This window comes from Sceloporus undulatus, chromosome 3, assembly GCF_019175285.1.
Source record: "Sceloporus undulatus isolate JIND9_A2432 ecotype Alabama chromosome 3, SceUnd_v1.1, whole genome shotgun sequence".
Classification (NCBI taxonomy): Eukaryota; Metazoa; Chordata; class Lepidosauria; order Squamata; family Phrynosomatidae; genus Sceloporus; species Sceloporus undulatus.
Window position 1 is genome coordinate 144,331,925 of NC_056524.1, and position 16,040 is coordinate 144,347,964.

At 42.5% G+C, this 16,040-nt stretch overlaps 1 protein-coding gene across 1 annotated transcript in view; it reads right to left on the reverse strand.

The window, feature by feature from the left end:
• Positions 1 to 2,924: 2,924 nt before the first annotated feature.
• Positions 2,925 to 16,040, reverse strand: part of LOC121925862 (WASH complex subunit 2-like) — a 65,837-nt gene continuing 52,721 nt past the window's right edge. Inside the window, exons 8-10 of the mRNA XM_042458435.1 lie at positions 13,550 to 14,143; positions 12,392 to 12,563; positions 2,925 to 3,545 (exon numbers count right to left, since the gene is read on the reverse strand). Coding sequence (XP_042314369.1) covers positions 3,409 to 3,545; positions 12,392 to 12,563; positions 13,550 to 14,143 — 903 coding nt within the window. The 3' untranslated portion in view covers positions 2,925 to 3,408. The remainder of the gene's footprint in view (positions 3,546 to 12,391; positions 12,564 to 13,549; positions 14,144 to 16,040) is intronic.

Here is a 16,040-nt window from a genome sequence, read left to right on the forward strand (position 1 = left end):
GTTTCTATATGTTGCAAAGTAAACTTTGCCCAGTGATTCCAGAAGTTTCCGAACAGCACTGCGCAGGCGCAGTGAAACCCATTTGTATGATTCGCAGAGACCATGAAGAAGAAGGAGGGGTTTTCTTGGCGCGGGCTTTTGCTATGGGGGGGAGTAGTTCAGCTAAGGGGGGGATTTAGGCATTGGCTTGGCTGGGAGGGGTCAGTGTCTCAGCTATGAAGCGAGTGATGTGGAATTGCTGATTCTGGAACTATCAATGAAGTACTGTTGATTTATCAATCAAACTGACTGGTTGATTGTCCAGGATTCTGGTCTCACACTGACACTCGGTTTCGACGGACATCGAAGGGGTTCTCGATCCTGAAACATGGGTCAACAGTATGAGTTCGGAAGAAGGTCGGTCCTTGAATGAGGATCTACGCTTGACATGAGAATCGCTGGAGGACTCCGTACGAAGCCACTTGGTGGCCGAATGAGTCCGTGCGCGCCCTTTTATGAGAAGCATGCGGAGAGGCGTTACCCGAACCCGAAGGCTTCTTTGATGAGGATTTAGAACCCTTAAGGGAGCTTGAATCCTTATGGGTTGAGACACTCTTCTTGGAGCCCGAGTCCTTGCGTTTGGACTTGTCCTTCTTAGAGTGCTTGGATTTTTATTTCTTGAAGGCTCCCTAAGACCCAACATCCCCTTCTGGGACAGTGGCGCTAGGCTCAGTAGAGGAACCCTGTGCCACAGAAGTCGAAGCGGCTGGTATCGCCTCAGACGGTGCAAGGGCAGGAGTGGAGCGGGAAGAAGGCATAAGTACCTGCTGGTACAAGGCGGCCTTTCAACGGGACTCCCGGTTCTTCCTCGCCTGCGGTGTCAGGGATTTGCACAGCACACAGGACTTCGGATTGTGGGCCTCCCCGAGGTAAAGGAGACAAGAAGAGTGCAGGTCCTGGCCGGGTATCTTGCCACTGCACACATCACATTTTTTAAAGGGAGCAGGAGACATCGTAGCCGAATTTGTATCCAGATCCATAGTCAAGGCAGGCCAAATGGTCAACTAAGCAAGGGGTACTTGAGATCGAGGAACGGTCAAACGGTCCGAGGTCAATATTTCCAAAAGTCCAGTGATAACAAGCAATCAAAAGCAGTGAAGTTCTCTCAAGCAGCTAATGCGGTGGAAAAAAGGAACTGGGGAAAGAGCGGGAACACAGGGGCTTTATAAGGGATGGGCGGAGCTACCGCTAAAAAGTTGCAAAGTTAACTTTGCCCAGTGATCCTAGAAGTTTCCAAATAGCACTGTGCAGGTGCAGTACAACCCATTTGTATGATTCGCAGAGACCACGAAGAAGAAATTGAAATACAAGATTGATATACAGAAGTAAGGCAAATGGCAATTAATGAGAAGTTAACATGTGAAATTAAGGTTAAAAAAGGAATAATTAAGATGAATGACTATGAAGCAATATGGAAGATATTTGTACAAAAGGTTCTAGTAAAAAAGGATATGGTTTACCTTCACAGAAAGTTCCACCTTTGAGGGGAGAAAACATGAACAAATTAGGCTCTGGTGATGGGGAACACTTGATTATAAAGATAAGTTAATTAGTGATAAACTAATAGTATTACACTTTAGTGAAATTATGAATAGTATATGTTGAAAATAAGATAATAATAAGAATGAAGGTATCAATAATAATTCCATGTATTTTTTCTAATTATTGGTTTAGTTAATATTAAATGGTTTAATATGAATAAGATTTAAATAAGGTAATTAAGAATGGGTAATTAATGTGACTTATTACATATTGTATGTGAAATACTATGTACAGTATAAGATAATTTTAAATATTATATAAAGTATGTTATATTATTATTAATAATAAAAATATTATTTAAAAAAGAATTACTCAACACCTTCTTTGCCTCAGTCTTCTCATAAAAGGAAAAGACTCCTCAACCTCAGGAGAATGGAACAGAGGATAGAATATAGGAAATGCAGCACAGAATAACTAAAGAGGTAGTGAAGAAATGCCTAATGAATTCAGGGCTCCAGGGCCAGATGACCTACATGCAAGGGTATTTTAAAAACTGCCAGGTAATCTCAGGGCCACTGGCAATAATCTTGAAAAGTCCTGGAGACCAGGCGTAGTCTCAGCAGACTAGAGGTCAAATGTTGTTCCATTACAAAAACAAAACAAAACAAAACAAAAAAGATACAAAGAATTACCACCCTGTCAGCCTGACAGCAATACCAGGAAAGATTATAGAGCAGATAATTAAACAAAGTCTGTGAGCTTTTAGAAGGGAATTCCATAATTGCAAAAGGTCAATATGGGTATCTCAAAAACAAGTCATGCCAGATCTTATCTCTCTCTTTTTAAAATAAAATTACCAGCTTGGTAGATGAAGAGAATACTGTGGATGTAAAATATCTTGATTTCCGTATAGCCTTCGACAAGGTCCCCCATGATATTCTTGCTAATAAAGTAGTAAAATATGGATAAGACAAGGCTAGTGATTTGTAACTGGTTCCTCTTCATCTTGGCAAGAAGTGACTAGCAGAGTTCCACAGGGTGTTGTCCTGGGCCCAGTGCTATTTCACATCTTTATCAGTGACTTCAATGAAGGAATAGAGGGTATGCTTAGGAAATTTGCAGATGACACAAAATAAGGACACAAAATTCCTGCATCATGCCAAAGTTGAGGGTGGAGGGAGGGAGGATGCAGGTGTGGCAACAATTGGCTATCAAAGAATATCCCTCCTTTCCTTAATCACCTAGCACCACGAAAGAAAAACAGCTTTTCAATGGAAGCAGCAGCCACTGTCAAGCTCAGCAAAAGAGGCAGGAGACAGCATGTTTCAGAGGGTAGACTTCTGGATCAGCAGCAACCAACTTCATAAGGCCTGCACTGATTAGTTACACCAACTGAACAACTGTTATTCTGATCCTGTTTATTAATAAACAAAAAGATACACAATCAGAAACAAACATGCGAGATCCAACAACAAAATCAGCTCCAACCCTTGAACTTTCTTTCTCCTTTGGAACTTAAGAATCATAGAGCAGAAAATAAAGTAAGAGGACACTAATTTTACAAATGTGATTTGCTAGTATCACTGATTTCTCCTTTTTCTTTTTAGTTCTGATTAATAAGATCTATATTTTGTACAATAGATTACACCAGCAAGGGAATGAACCTACCAATCTACCTATAAGAACAGGAGTGCTAAAGGGTGCCAAGCCTCTTCTTACAATGTTTTGCTTCATTAAGTGTCATGCAGAAAAATATTTAGATACATGAGTAAGGAGATAGTCAAGGAATATTCACAATTCTATCATACTGGCTGTTTTGACAGGAAAGCAAGGGAAATTATTACTAGGCAAGATAAGACTGTTACAGGTGAGTCAATATGCACATCTTCATTGGCCTTCAAATGCATTCAGTGGATCTTCAAAAGTACTTGATGTTCTAAATTCATTTTTAGTTCCTGAAGGTATCTGAAGCAGTGGTGTCTTTTGGATCAATGTCTTGATATGGCTAGGTGAGAAGATATCATCTAAAAAAAAAAGGGGGGGGGAATGAAAATGAAGATCAGGTACTTGCTAAAGGTGTGAAAGCTATGTGCAGACTCAGCAGAGAGTAAGACTTCACTTAAACAATAACACAAACAGCATTTACTGGCATGGGCCAGAACTTTATTAGTAACAGCTGAAGAGGCTGGCATGACCATGTCAAGCAGCTGCTCAGTGGCACAAGCACCACCACCAATTTTATTTAAATCATTTTTTCTTTGTTTTTTAATCAGGAGCTGGGGAGCCTGGAGAAGAGAAGGTTAAGGGGTGATATGATAGCCCTTTTTCAGTATTTGAAGGGGTGTCACATTGAGGATGTAGCAAGTTTGCTTTCTGCTACCCCAGAGACTAGAAAACGGAACAATGGATGCAAGCTCCAGGAACAGAGATTCCACCTCAACATTAGGAGTAACTTTCTGACAATAAGAGCTCTTCGACAGTGAAACACACCCCCTCAGAGCCTGGTGGGGTCTCCTTCCTTGGAGGACTTTAAACAGAGGCTGGATGGCCTATCAGGGATGCTTTGATTGTGATTTCCTGCATGGTAGAGGGTTGAACTGGATGGCCCTTATGATCTCTTCCCGCTCCATGATTCTATGATTCTATGAAGACGTAAAGAGAAAAACAAATTTCCAAAAAGTTACTGAAATTTAATTAAAAGAGTGACAGGCTTCAGAGTAACAGGACGAATCAGCATGAGTGGAAGGAACAGCAGCACAGCAGAGGAAGTGGAAGCGAAAGAGAGAGGGAAAAGGAAACTTCTTATACAATTAGACCTTTTTATCCATGTGAGATCCTTTCTGGACACCCCCACTATCAATATGAAAAAATACAGTACCTCAAGTCCCATTGTCTTTAATGGCAGTGAGCCATGTGTGCAGCCATTAGGGCAGTCACATGCATGTGGCACCATTTGGGACAGTGGGGCTTGCAGTCAGCAGATGCTGAAATCCATTGATGGCAAGGTCCATAAATAAGTATAAGTCTATATATTTCAGCTTACAAAGGGGTAGTAAGTGGGAACGAACTGACATGAGAGCTAATTAATTAACTAATTAATTGACTCAATTTGGTGTGATATAAGGGAAAAACTATATAACTACATACAGTAGTTGATTTATCTACATATTTGATTTATAATAATAATAATTAATAATTTGTTTTATTTATATACCGCTATTCCAGAGATCATAGCGGTGAACAGCAAGTAAGCTAATTTGCAAGTAAGCTAATTAGCCCCAACAGTCTGGGTACTCATTTTAGCGACCTCGGAAGGATGCAAGCCTGAGTCGAGCTTGGGCCCTTTGCTGGTCTTGAACTCGCAACCTTGTGGTCTTGAGTAAATGGCTGCAGTACAAGCATTTAACCACTGCGCCACCTGGGCTCCTTATAGATTTGTAAATTTATAAACCCATAGTGAAACTTGAAATTATGTGCTATTTGCTAATTGCATTTGCTGATCTAATCAATTAATTAATTGGGGAAGTTTACTGATGTGATTAACTGATAAGGATTTTTAATTATTATTATTATTATTATTAATTATTGTGTTAAGAATCATTTCCTTTAAAATTGGTAAGAGAGTGTTACCTACTGGTACTTCTAAATAGGAAAATCAGTGTGCCAGTACTGAGTGTTGTGTATAGTGTATGTATATCAAACAATATGAAGAAGAAACAATGAACTGAACAAAGCAACAATTTAAGTGGTATTGCAGAGGTTATTATATTGTAGAAGGCATTATGTATTACTTTTTTATGATGCTACTGGTATAATAAGAATAAGAGTTCTACAGATATGTGAAGTCGAAGGCTTTCATGGCCGGCGTCCATAGTTTTTTGTGGATTTTTTTGGGCTATGTGGCCAAGTTCTAGAAAAGTTTATTCCTGATGTTTTGCCAGCATCTGTGGCTGGCATCTTCTGAGAAGATGAAGATGCCAACCATGGATGCTGGGGAAACGTCAGGAATAAACTTCTAGAAATGGCCACATAGCCCGAAAAACCCTCAAAAAACTATGTCCTACAAATACATTGGAATACTGATAAATAAGTATTGGTAATGAAGTGGATATAAAGGTGAAGGAGGAACTATTTGAAATAAATAAATTAGCATATTAAATTAAGAGGAGAAATAAACAATTAGCTGCTGGAGCATGTCCAGAGGAAAGTGACCAAAATGGTGAGAGGTCTGGAAATAATGAGAAAAGGCTTAAGAGAGCTGGGTATGTTTAGCTTGCAGAAGACAAAGTAAAGAGCTGATATGATAACCATGCTTAAATATTTGAAAGGATGTCTCACTGAAGATGGAGTGTGTTGTTTTCTGCTGCTCCAGAGAATAGCACTCAGAACAATGGATGCAAACTACACGAAGAGATTCCACCTAAACATTAGGAAGAACCTCCTGATAGTAAGCTGTTTGACAGTGGGACACACTACCCTGGAGGGTGATGGAATCTCCTCCTTTGGAAGTTTTTAAACAGAGGTTGTAATGCTATCTTTCAAGGGTGCTTTGACTGTGTATTCCTGCATGGCAGAAGGGGGATGGCCTTGAGGCCTTTTCCAATTCTATAGCATAGTAGAATCACAGAGTTGGAAGAGACCATAACAGCCATCTAGTCCAATCTGCTGTCATACAGGACACATAATGATGATTCCAAGAACCCCAGAACAAACTAGAGAGAGACTGAGCAAGAACTGAATTTACAGTGGGAGGGGTCCATTCAAAGGGTTGCCAATTCTGAGACCCAGAGAACTACTACAATGACCAATGCAGAGAAATGCAAGGCAACAACAAAAAAATGATGTATAAAGGACCTATTCCACAAGATCCAGGAAATCAAAAGGAAATTTAAATTAAGGACTGGGATACTCTATGACAATAAAAATAGCATAAATCAAGCTCAGGAAGGAATAAAAAGATGCCGGATGAAAAACACAGGAGAGCTATATAAAAGAGATGAAAAAATGGACACATGGAATGGAGAGCCATATGAAGATGAAACTTAATTAAAAAAAAAAAAAAGAGGAGGTGGAAACAGCAATAACAGAAATTGGAAAAAATAAATTACCAGGAAGAGATGAAATTTCAATTGAACTGATAAATCCACACATACAGAATCAATTCTAATACTAATATATGCCTCCAGTTATGGAAAACAAAACAATGGCCAATAAATTGGAAATGATCAATATACCCCCCCCCCCCATCTACAAAAAAGGAGACACAAAGACTATAGCAACTATAGGATCGTAGTGCTAATCTCCCATGCAAGCAAAATTTTGTGCAAAATTCTGCAACGTAGACTCCAACCATACATGGAGAGAGAAATGCCAGAGGTCTAAGTGGGGTTCAGGAAAGGAAGAGGGACTAGGGACCTACATAAAAAAACATAAAATGTCTAATGGAGTGTACCAAGGAATTCCAAACGAATATAGACTATAGCAAAGTCTTTGATTACATAGATAATGAAAGGCTATGGAACACCCTTAAAGACATGGGGGTGCCAACACATGATAGTTCTAATGATAAATCTGTGCTTAGGATAAGAGGCTACTGACAGAAGAGAACATAGAGAAAGAAAATGGTTCCCAATTGGCAAAGGGGTCAGCAAGACATCATTTTGCCATATCTGTTCAACCTATATGCAGAAACTACAATCTGCCCTCCATATATGCGGACTTGCCATCTGCAGACTTAAGCATACGTGGATGCTTCCAACTCTATGATTCTAGGAAAGGTGGCATTGGAGGAGGAGAGAGAAGGAGAACGAGGAAAAGAAGGAGGAAGAGCAGAGGGGAAGGAGGAGGTAGGAAAAGGAGGATGAGCAGCAGGGCAATGGGGGGAGCAAGAGGAGGAGGAGAAAGTGGAAGATGTGGGGAAGAGGAGGAGGAGGAAGAAGGAAAAGGAGGAGGAAGAGCAGAGAAGAGGAGGAGGAAAAGGAGGAGGAGCGGCGGCAGCAGCATGATGGAGGGGGGAAGAGGAAGAGGAGAAGGAAGAAGAAGAGGAACAGGAAAAGGAGGAGGAGAGAAGGAAGGAGGAGAAGAATGCGTGTAGCCCCAACCAACCTAAACCAGTGCCACACTTGGTGTTTCACTGGGGAATGAGGGCGGTGGCTGTTGTGTGCCTTCAAGTGGTTTCTGACTTATGGTGACCATAAGGTAAATTTATCCTGGGGTTTTCCTGGCAAGATTTGTTAAGGTTTGCACTTGCCTTCCCCTTAGGCTGAGAGAGTGTGGCTTGCCCAAGGTCACCCAGTGGGGTTTCATGGCTGAGTTGGGACTCGAACCCGGAACCTGTGGCAACAAGGAATAAGTGGAGAAGGAGAAGAGGGGAAGGAAGACTTAAGAAGAGGAGGAAGGAGGAAGGAGGAGGCAGGAAAGAGAAGGAGAAGAAAGAGGGAAAAGTGTGTGTGTATGGCATTGGCAGAGGAGGAGGAGGATGACGACGATGGGGAAGAGTGGAGAAGAGGAAGAGGAGGAGGAAGAAAAGGAGGACAAGTGGTGGCAGGGCAACAGGGGAAAGAGGAGAAGGCGAAAGTGGAGGATATGGAGGAAGGAGGAGGAAAGAAAAGGAGGAGGAAGAGCAATGAAGAGGAGGAGAAGGAGCAGGAGGAAAAGGAGGATGAGCAGTGGCAGCAGCATGATGGAGGGGAGAAGAGGAAGAAGAGGAAGGTGAAGAAGGCAAGGAAAGAGGAGGAGGAGGAAGAGCTGCAGCAGTGGCGACAGGGAAGAAGAGGAAAAGAGGTGGAGGAAGAGTGAAGAGAAGGAGGAGGAGGAGAAAGAGCCACGGCAGCAGTAATGGAGAAGAAGAGGAGGAGGAGAAGAGGAGGAAGAAGAGCTACCTCCTACTGCCTGCCACAGTGAGAATGGGAGGGGGAGGGAGCAAAGTCCCACTGTCCTCAATGGGTCCTATAGGACTTGAGCATATGCTGATTTTGGTATCCGCAGGAGGGGGGTCTGGAATGGATCCCCCATGTATATTGAGGGCCCACTGTATTATACAGAGAGTAGACGTGAACACAGAATGAGAAGTGAAAATAGGAGGAAGCAATATCAACCATCTAAGGTATGCAGATGACACAATACTACTAGCAGAAAACATCACAGACATAGAGGAACTACTAAGGAAGGTCAAGGAAGAAAGTGCAAAGGAAGGCTTACTGTTGAACATAAAGAAAACATAAATAATGACCACAGAGGATTTAGACAAATTCAACCTAAACAATGAGGAAATAGAAATAGTACAGTCAGCCCTTCTTATACACGGATTTTTTTATACACAGATTCAAGCATACACGGTTTGAAAATGTTCAAAAAAAAGTATAAATTTCAAATATCAAACCTTGATTTTCCATTTTTTATAAGGGACACCATTTTGCTATGTCATTAAATTTAATGGGTGTTACCAAGTTTGATTTTTAATAAAATTTTGGGTACATGCGGTCTGTGTTATGACCCCTGACTGACCCCATAGAGGACCCGCCATTAACCTAAAAGCGGAGAGACCACATAGGCAGCTCGCCCAGCAAGGGCAGAGCCCTAGAAAGAAAGCTAAAATTGGAACTTTCCATAGGAAGTTTGGGAGTCGCCAAACCAGAATTGCCCCTGCTTGCCCAAGTAAGACAATAGACTTGGCTTCTCACTTAATGAGCCAGTGATCAGCTTAACGACTTAGATGCCCTTCTGAACTGTGTCCTGACCTAAGTGCATTGTGTAACGCATTGCTTGCTCTCTGCTTAACAAAGCCCAAGCGATCAACACCTTTGTCTAGCAGATCCCCATAGCCTCCGGATATGTTTCACCCTATATAAACCCTGGGTTTTTGGACCCTCCTTGTGCTATCACCAGGTTGCAAACTGGTCCACACCAGTTTGAACTCTGCTCTTAGCTCCTGCAGCCCTCTTTCCCCCCACTCCTGCGGCCGTGATTCACTGTCCACCCAAGCTTCATCAGGACTTCCCGGAGAAGACTTCTAAGGTAGTATTCCCTAGTGGTGTCTCTCTTTCTCAAACCTATCTCCCAAACTCACCCATCCCCTGCTGTAGCATTGAATGTGTGTGTGTGTATGTTCCCCTTTTGCTGTGTGGTTTTCTCTGTGCTTTAATAAACAATACCCTTTTAATTGGACCTAGTTGGTATCAGCGTCTCTTTCTCTTTTGGTTTGCTGGCGACCTCTGGTATACACTATTGGAACATGATTCCGGCACGTGGTGTTGTTAGGGCCTCCTCTCGGCAATATTTGAGCTAATTAAAATTCCCCTAATTCGATCCTTCCTAACATGGGACTTGAGCATACACGGTTTTTGTTATACACAGGGGATTTGGGAATCAAACACCAGCGTATAACAAGGGTCCAATGTAAAAGAGTTCTTATACCTGGGATCATGCATTGACCAGAATGGGGACTGCAGTCAGGAAATCAGAAAAAAATGAAGAATGGGGAAGGTGGCTATGAAAGAACTAGAAAATCCTAGCAAAGGTGAAGGGAAGTAGAAAGAGAGGTAAGCCACATGCTAGATGGATCAACACTATTAAGGAGGTCATGGGTATGAATTTAAATGAACTAAGCTGAGCAATGGAAGATAAGGGGTCTTGGAGATCTCTCATCCACAAGGTCACCATGAGTCGAGATTCATTCAAAGATGGTTAACAACAACAACCTGGCTGATGCGATGGCCACAAAGAAAAGCACTCTGATGGACAGGATTGAAAGTGGAACAGTCTTTCAAATGAGGTTCTGAAAAGGGCTTTTAACCTTTAGTGGAGATCCCAAGATGGTAAGCAATGAGCTACAGAAGGACTGAGGAGGGAAGCTCCTCTTAAAAGTCCCTATGCACGAGTGTGGAAAGAAATGGGATGGTTCTGGTAGGTTTATAAAATGGAGGCTAAGGCTGCAGTGTGCTGGGATAAGGCATTGGGTTTGAGGGCTGGGTTGAGGCCTGCTTATAAAAAATCTAGGACCTCTTTCATCCCTGTCGTGTGAGGAGAAATTGACTCCCCCTGAGCCCAACTGAGAAAAGCTTTCCAAATGGCCTGCTAGCCTTCACTGCCTCTTTTTTTGCCCCTCCTTTGCTGACTCTTTCTAGCCTTCTAGTCTTGCCTGCTAGCCTTTGCTGTCTCTTTCTTTGCCCCTCCCTCACTGGCTCTTTGTCTGTGCCCACTAGCCTTCCCTGCCTCTTCCTTTGCCCACCTCCTTCCCTCCCTCTTGTCTCTTTCTCTGCTTGCTTGTTTGTCCTCCCTCCCTCTTTCTCAACATCAATGAAAACACAGTAATTAAAACACACAACAGTTTAAAAGGACAAATAAGAGATACACAGCCCACCCTCCATATACGCAGACTTACCACCTGCGCACTTAAGCATGGGGGGGTGTTAGCAGAGGAGGAGGAAGAGGAGGGAGAAGGAGAATGAAAAAAAGAAGGAGGAAGAGTAGAGAAGAGGAGGAAGAGGAGGAAAAAAAGGAGGATGAGCAGCGGAAGCGTGATGGAGGGGGGAAGAGGAAGAAGGCAGAAAAGGGAAGAGGAGGAGGAGCAGCACCAGGGGAAGAAGTGGAGGAGGAGGAGAAGAGGAGGAAGAGCAAGGATGAGGAAGGGGAGAAAGGAGGAGGAGGAGAAAGTGGAGGATGTGCAGAAGAGGAGGAGGAAGGAAAAGGAATCCGAGGAGAGGAGCGGAAGAGCGATCGAGGGGAAGAGGAAGGGGAGAAAGGTGGAAAAAGAGAGAGGAGGAGGAGGAAAAAGAGGAGGAAAAAGAAGAGAAACAGGAAAAGGAAGAGAAGGAAGAAGAGGAGGAGCAAGGAAGAAGGACGACGCATGGAGCCCAACCCACCCAAACCAACCCCTCACTTGGTGCTTCTCTGGAGGATGAGGGCGATTGCTAAAAGGTCAGGCTTTAAATTGAGGTTCAGTTCTTCCGTCTTTGCGTCACATAGAGGACTCTAGCCTGGTCTTCAGGATTGTATTTAATGCTCTGGAGACTGTGGGGAAGAGGCAGAGAAGGAGGAAGGAAAAGGAGGACGAGCGGCGGCAACATGACGGAGGGGGAAGAGGAAGAGGAGGAAGGCGGAGAAGGCGAGGGAAGAGGAGGAGGGGGAGAAGAGGTGGACAAAGAGCAAAGAAGAGAAAGGGCTGAGACAGACAGCAGAAGTCATCCATCTTTAAACCGCTTTAACTGCCCTGGCTCAGTGCTATGGAATTATGAGAATTGTAGTTTATTGTGGCACTAGAGCTCTCTGACAGAGAAGACTCAATGTCTCATAAAACTACAGTTCCTAGCATTCCTTAACACTGAGCCAGGGCAGTTAAAGCTGTCTCACGCTGGATTATTTCTGCAGTCTGTTTTGGTCCTTAGAGGAAGGAGGAGGAGGGGGCGGGAAAGAGAAGGGGAAGGGGGAGGAGGAGTCACGGCAGCAGTGACAGAGGAGGCGGAGGAGAGGGGGAAGAAGAGGTAACAGAAAGGAATGGCGAGGCTGGAATTGGGGAGGGGGAGGGGTCAAAGTGCCATTGTCCTTAATGGTGGTGTGGCCACATGGCCATGCCACCACTGAGGTCTATAGGACTTGGGCATATGCAGGGGGGGGGGGGGGGGGTCAGGAACGGATCACCCGCTGTATACAATTTTAAACGGTCCACATTTTAAATTCAGCATCGAAAGTCACAATTTAAACATTGTCGAGATAAGTGTGCCGGAAGGGACTGGTCTTCAATGCTGTTTTAAATTCAGACAGCATATTCTTCTGGCCTCCCACAATCTAGGCAGGGGAATAACAATTTGGCTGCACATATAGGTAAAGCATTTACAGCTATATTGCAAGTCTAACTGCTTAAGTTATTTACCTGTGTCCTCATCAAATATTGATTTAGCTTCCATCTTCTTTTTGGCACACTTTTTTTTTGGTTTTACAGCAAGATCAGCAAAGATGTCAACATCATCATCAAACAGATTTGCTTCCATCAAGGTTTTTGCTTTGACAGGCAGTTTGACAGCTTCTGAAGCAAATATATCATCCTTGAACAAAAGAGATTTTCATGAAAGGGCAAGTCTATGTAATGACATATCTTCTTAGAATCACAGAATCAATGGAGTTGGAAGAGACCACAAGGGCCATCCAGTCCAACCCCCTGCCATGCAGGAAATTCAAATCAAAGCAACCCCAACAGATGGCCATCCAGCCTCTGTTTGGTTCTTGGTAATCCAGATGCTTACTGCTCTCAATCTCTTCCTAACTTTTTAAGTCTACTGCATTCTGTTTAGAATTTTGAACTTGGCCATAAAGACATGGATGGAAAACACATTTCTGCCACATTCTTATTAGGTACTTCTGAGACCCAGGATCTCCCACCTACTCTTTGCAAAAGTTCACTGCATGGTAGCAATAACGTGAAAAGACAAGGATTATATGAATTAGGATTTGGTCACAGATGTCAGCATAGCAAGTGTAGGATCCCACAACATGAAATTCCCTTCCCTGCCACTCTGATAGCATTTAAAGTATCCATTATTACTATTGGAGAATGCAAAAAGACTTTAAATGTCCTTGAACACTATAGAAAAGCCCATACAAATAACAATAGGCAGTATATGAATTGCCTTTACATAAAACACTAACGCTGCAAGGAGCACTACTTCTTCTTATGAACTCAGAGGAAATGTAATATAATACTTTGCCCATGATGAATCCATTCAGTGAGAGACTATTTTTTTGGGACTAGCCCCTCCATTTCTGTTGGTAAATAAATAATATATCATTCTATAAAATATTAAAAGGATAAGAGAAGAAATTAGTAAAAACGTGTTGAATCTGATTCAGATTTATAAAAACTATCATCCTTACTATGAAGGTCAATCATTTTTAGCAAAGCCTCCATTGTAAATTAAACACTTTATTAGCAAGAAAAATTAAATGCTTCACTAGCAAAAATTTTTTAAAATTCCAAAAATCTTAACATGAACATCTCGTTTTATACTTTGCACAAAAAAGATCCCTAAATTACCTCAAAAATATCCTGGACTTGAGGGTCCTGTTCTGGCTGGGGAGCTGGTTCTTTTCTCTTCACAGTTTTTTTAATAGTGGTGAAGAGGTCCTCTTCATCCTCCAAGAAAGAGGGTGGCTTGACTTCCTTTGAAGGCTTTCTAGGCTGGAAAAGGTCTTCACAATTTGCATCATCCAGGGACAATGAAACAGACAATTGCCCACCATCTTTAGGGACCTGCCTCATGTGGCTTTCTGTTTCCACCGTAGCTTTTGGTCCTGAGGCGGCTTTAGAACCAACAATGTTAGCAAAAAGATCATTTGATTCATAGAGGTCATGTACATCAGAGTGGGCTGTTGATTTTATAATAGGGTTATTAGATGTTTCATGATGGTCACTGCTGTTGGCTGGTGGAAGCAATTTGTCTATTTCATTCTTAATAAACAGTTTTCTGTTGGAGGGATATGTTAAAGCTGATGGTGCACAGTTTTCCTCTAAGAGAGCTAGGGATGAACAGTCAGCAAAAATCGTTTCATTCTTGATGGACTCTTGAGCAGCTAGTCGCCTAGCAATTCTGGTAGGAGGTCTCCGTTTCCCAGTCATCTTGATTCTGCCCTGCAATTGTAATAAGTTTGATGTCATTAGAATGCAGGATGAAAAACAAGCACCATTACATTTGATTTAATAGTACAGACAATAATGCCACCTTTTAAATAATAAAAGAAATGTAGCTGAAATTAGCGTGTCTTCATTGTCCTGGACAATGACAACCACCATAAAATAAGGTCTTCTGCTTCTTCTTGCAAATGTTTGGGTTGGGAAAAACAGGTTGCTTATGGATAATTAAGTTTTTCAAGTGGACATCTGTAAACTTACTTACATGGGTCATTCTTCACCCGTGCAGAGAGCCTCAGAAACTTGTAAAACTCATTTTGGTAGTAGTGTTGTAGATTTCTCTGAATGTTAAGATAACAAACTTGACAAACTGACAGGCAGAGATCCCAGAGATGTGAAACTCAACTTTTCATTTAGCAGCTTTTGCCTCAGATGGAAATCACTTTCCAGAGATCTGAGAGCCTTGAGCAAATAATAACTTATGGTTTTATAGGTTTCTGGACAAAGGAAACTTTTCTAAATCATGGATTGGCTACAAGAAAGCTAAACATAGAAGATTCATACATCCACTAGATACAGAGATGCATACATTAGAGATCCATTTGAGACTCATGTGTTCGTATTCCATCTTCCCTCATCAGCTTTGTTTAACTACTGATGCTAGGATGTTCCAGCTCTGACATTTCATGTTATTATTAATGATGTCTTAATGCAGGCTCTTTAGGTGTCAGACAATTAGAAAAACCTTCAAAATGTCATCCTGAACCCTTTTAGCTCATCTATCTTAAAAACACCCTCTCAGCACTCTCTCGCACTGGGCCTCAATTCTAAATTCCTTTCCACTAGCCCATGAGCTACATATATACTGGTTAAATATTGATTAAATATTTTACATGGTTACTACAGTTGAACCATCCTTCATCTTTACCTCAGTTCTAAGTCAATTGCAGCAGAGTGAAATAAAGCAGGAGGGAAGGCTGTGTGAGTTGAAAAATGATCATGCTAAGAACCATAGCTACAGGGAAGGAACACAGATAGAAGACTGTATAGCTAACTCACCATGAATGGGAAGTGTCATGCCATGGGTGTGCCATGCTAAAATGAAATTAAGAACTGCTCTGCCAAAAGACACATCTGACTGTAACCATGCATTCAATGTGAGATAAATGTTGACAGTTCATGTTGTACTTAGCACACTTCCATAAGAGGGATAACCTTAAGGAAGGTCAAGAAGGCCACCCGAGCTCTTGTTGTCATTGTGTGTCGTCGAGTCATTTCTTATTTATGGCAACCCTAAGGCAACCCTATGGCAGGGTTTCCATGGCTAAGTGTGGATTCGAACCCTGGTCTCCAGAATCATAGTCCAGTGCTCAAACCACTACATCATGCTGGTGCAATTTCACTGTGGAAGGCAGGAGTCACCGAGCCAGCTCATAATGCAAGCTCCATTGCCTTGGAAATTCAAGCCACAAGTCTCTGGCAATGAAATTATTTTGCCCTTTTCCAGACCACCATAAGATATACTTTACATAGCTGATGAGATTTCATTCATTATTTTTTTTTTTTAAAAAAATGATACAGCCATTCTCACATCTAGGGAATGAAGAGAATGGTCAAGATCACCTGGGGCAGAATGAAGTATTGGAATAAGTGGAACTGGGTAACTAACTACCTTTTGGAAGGATAACATGGGCGGGTTACAGACCGCCTCTTTGAGGTGGGCTGTACCCGCCCCTTTCCCCGCTGGATCCGGGCCTGAGCTGCCAGAACGGCAGCCGGGCCGTTCTCGAACCGCAACCCCGCATCCAGCGGGGAAGCAGCAAAACACCGCTTCCCCGCAGCCTGAAAAGGGGTGTCCTTGGGGCTTCAAGCCCCAAGGACACCCCGCGGCGGCAGG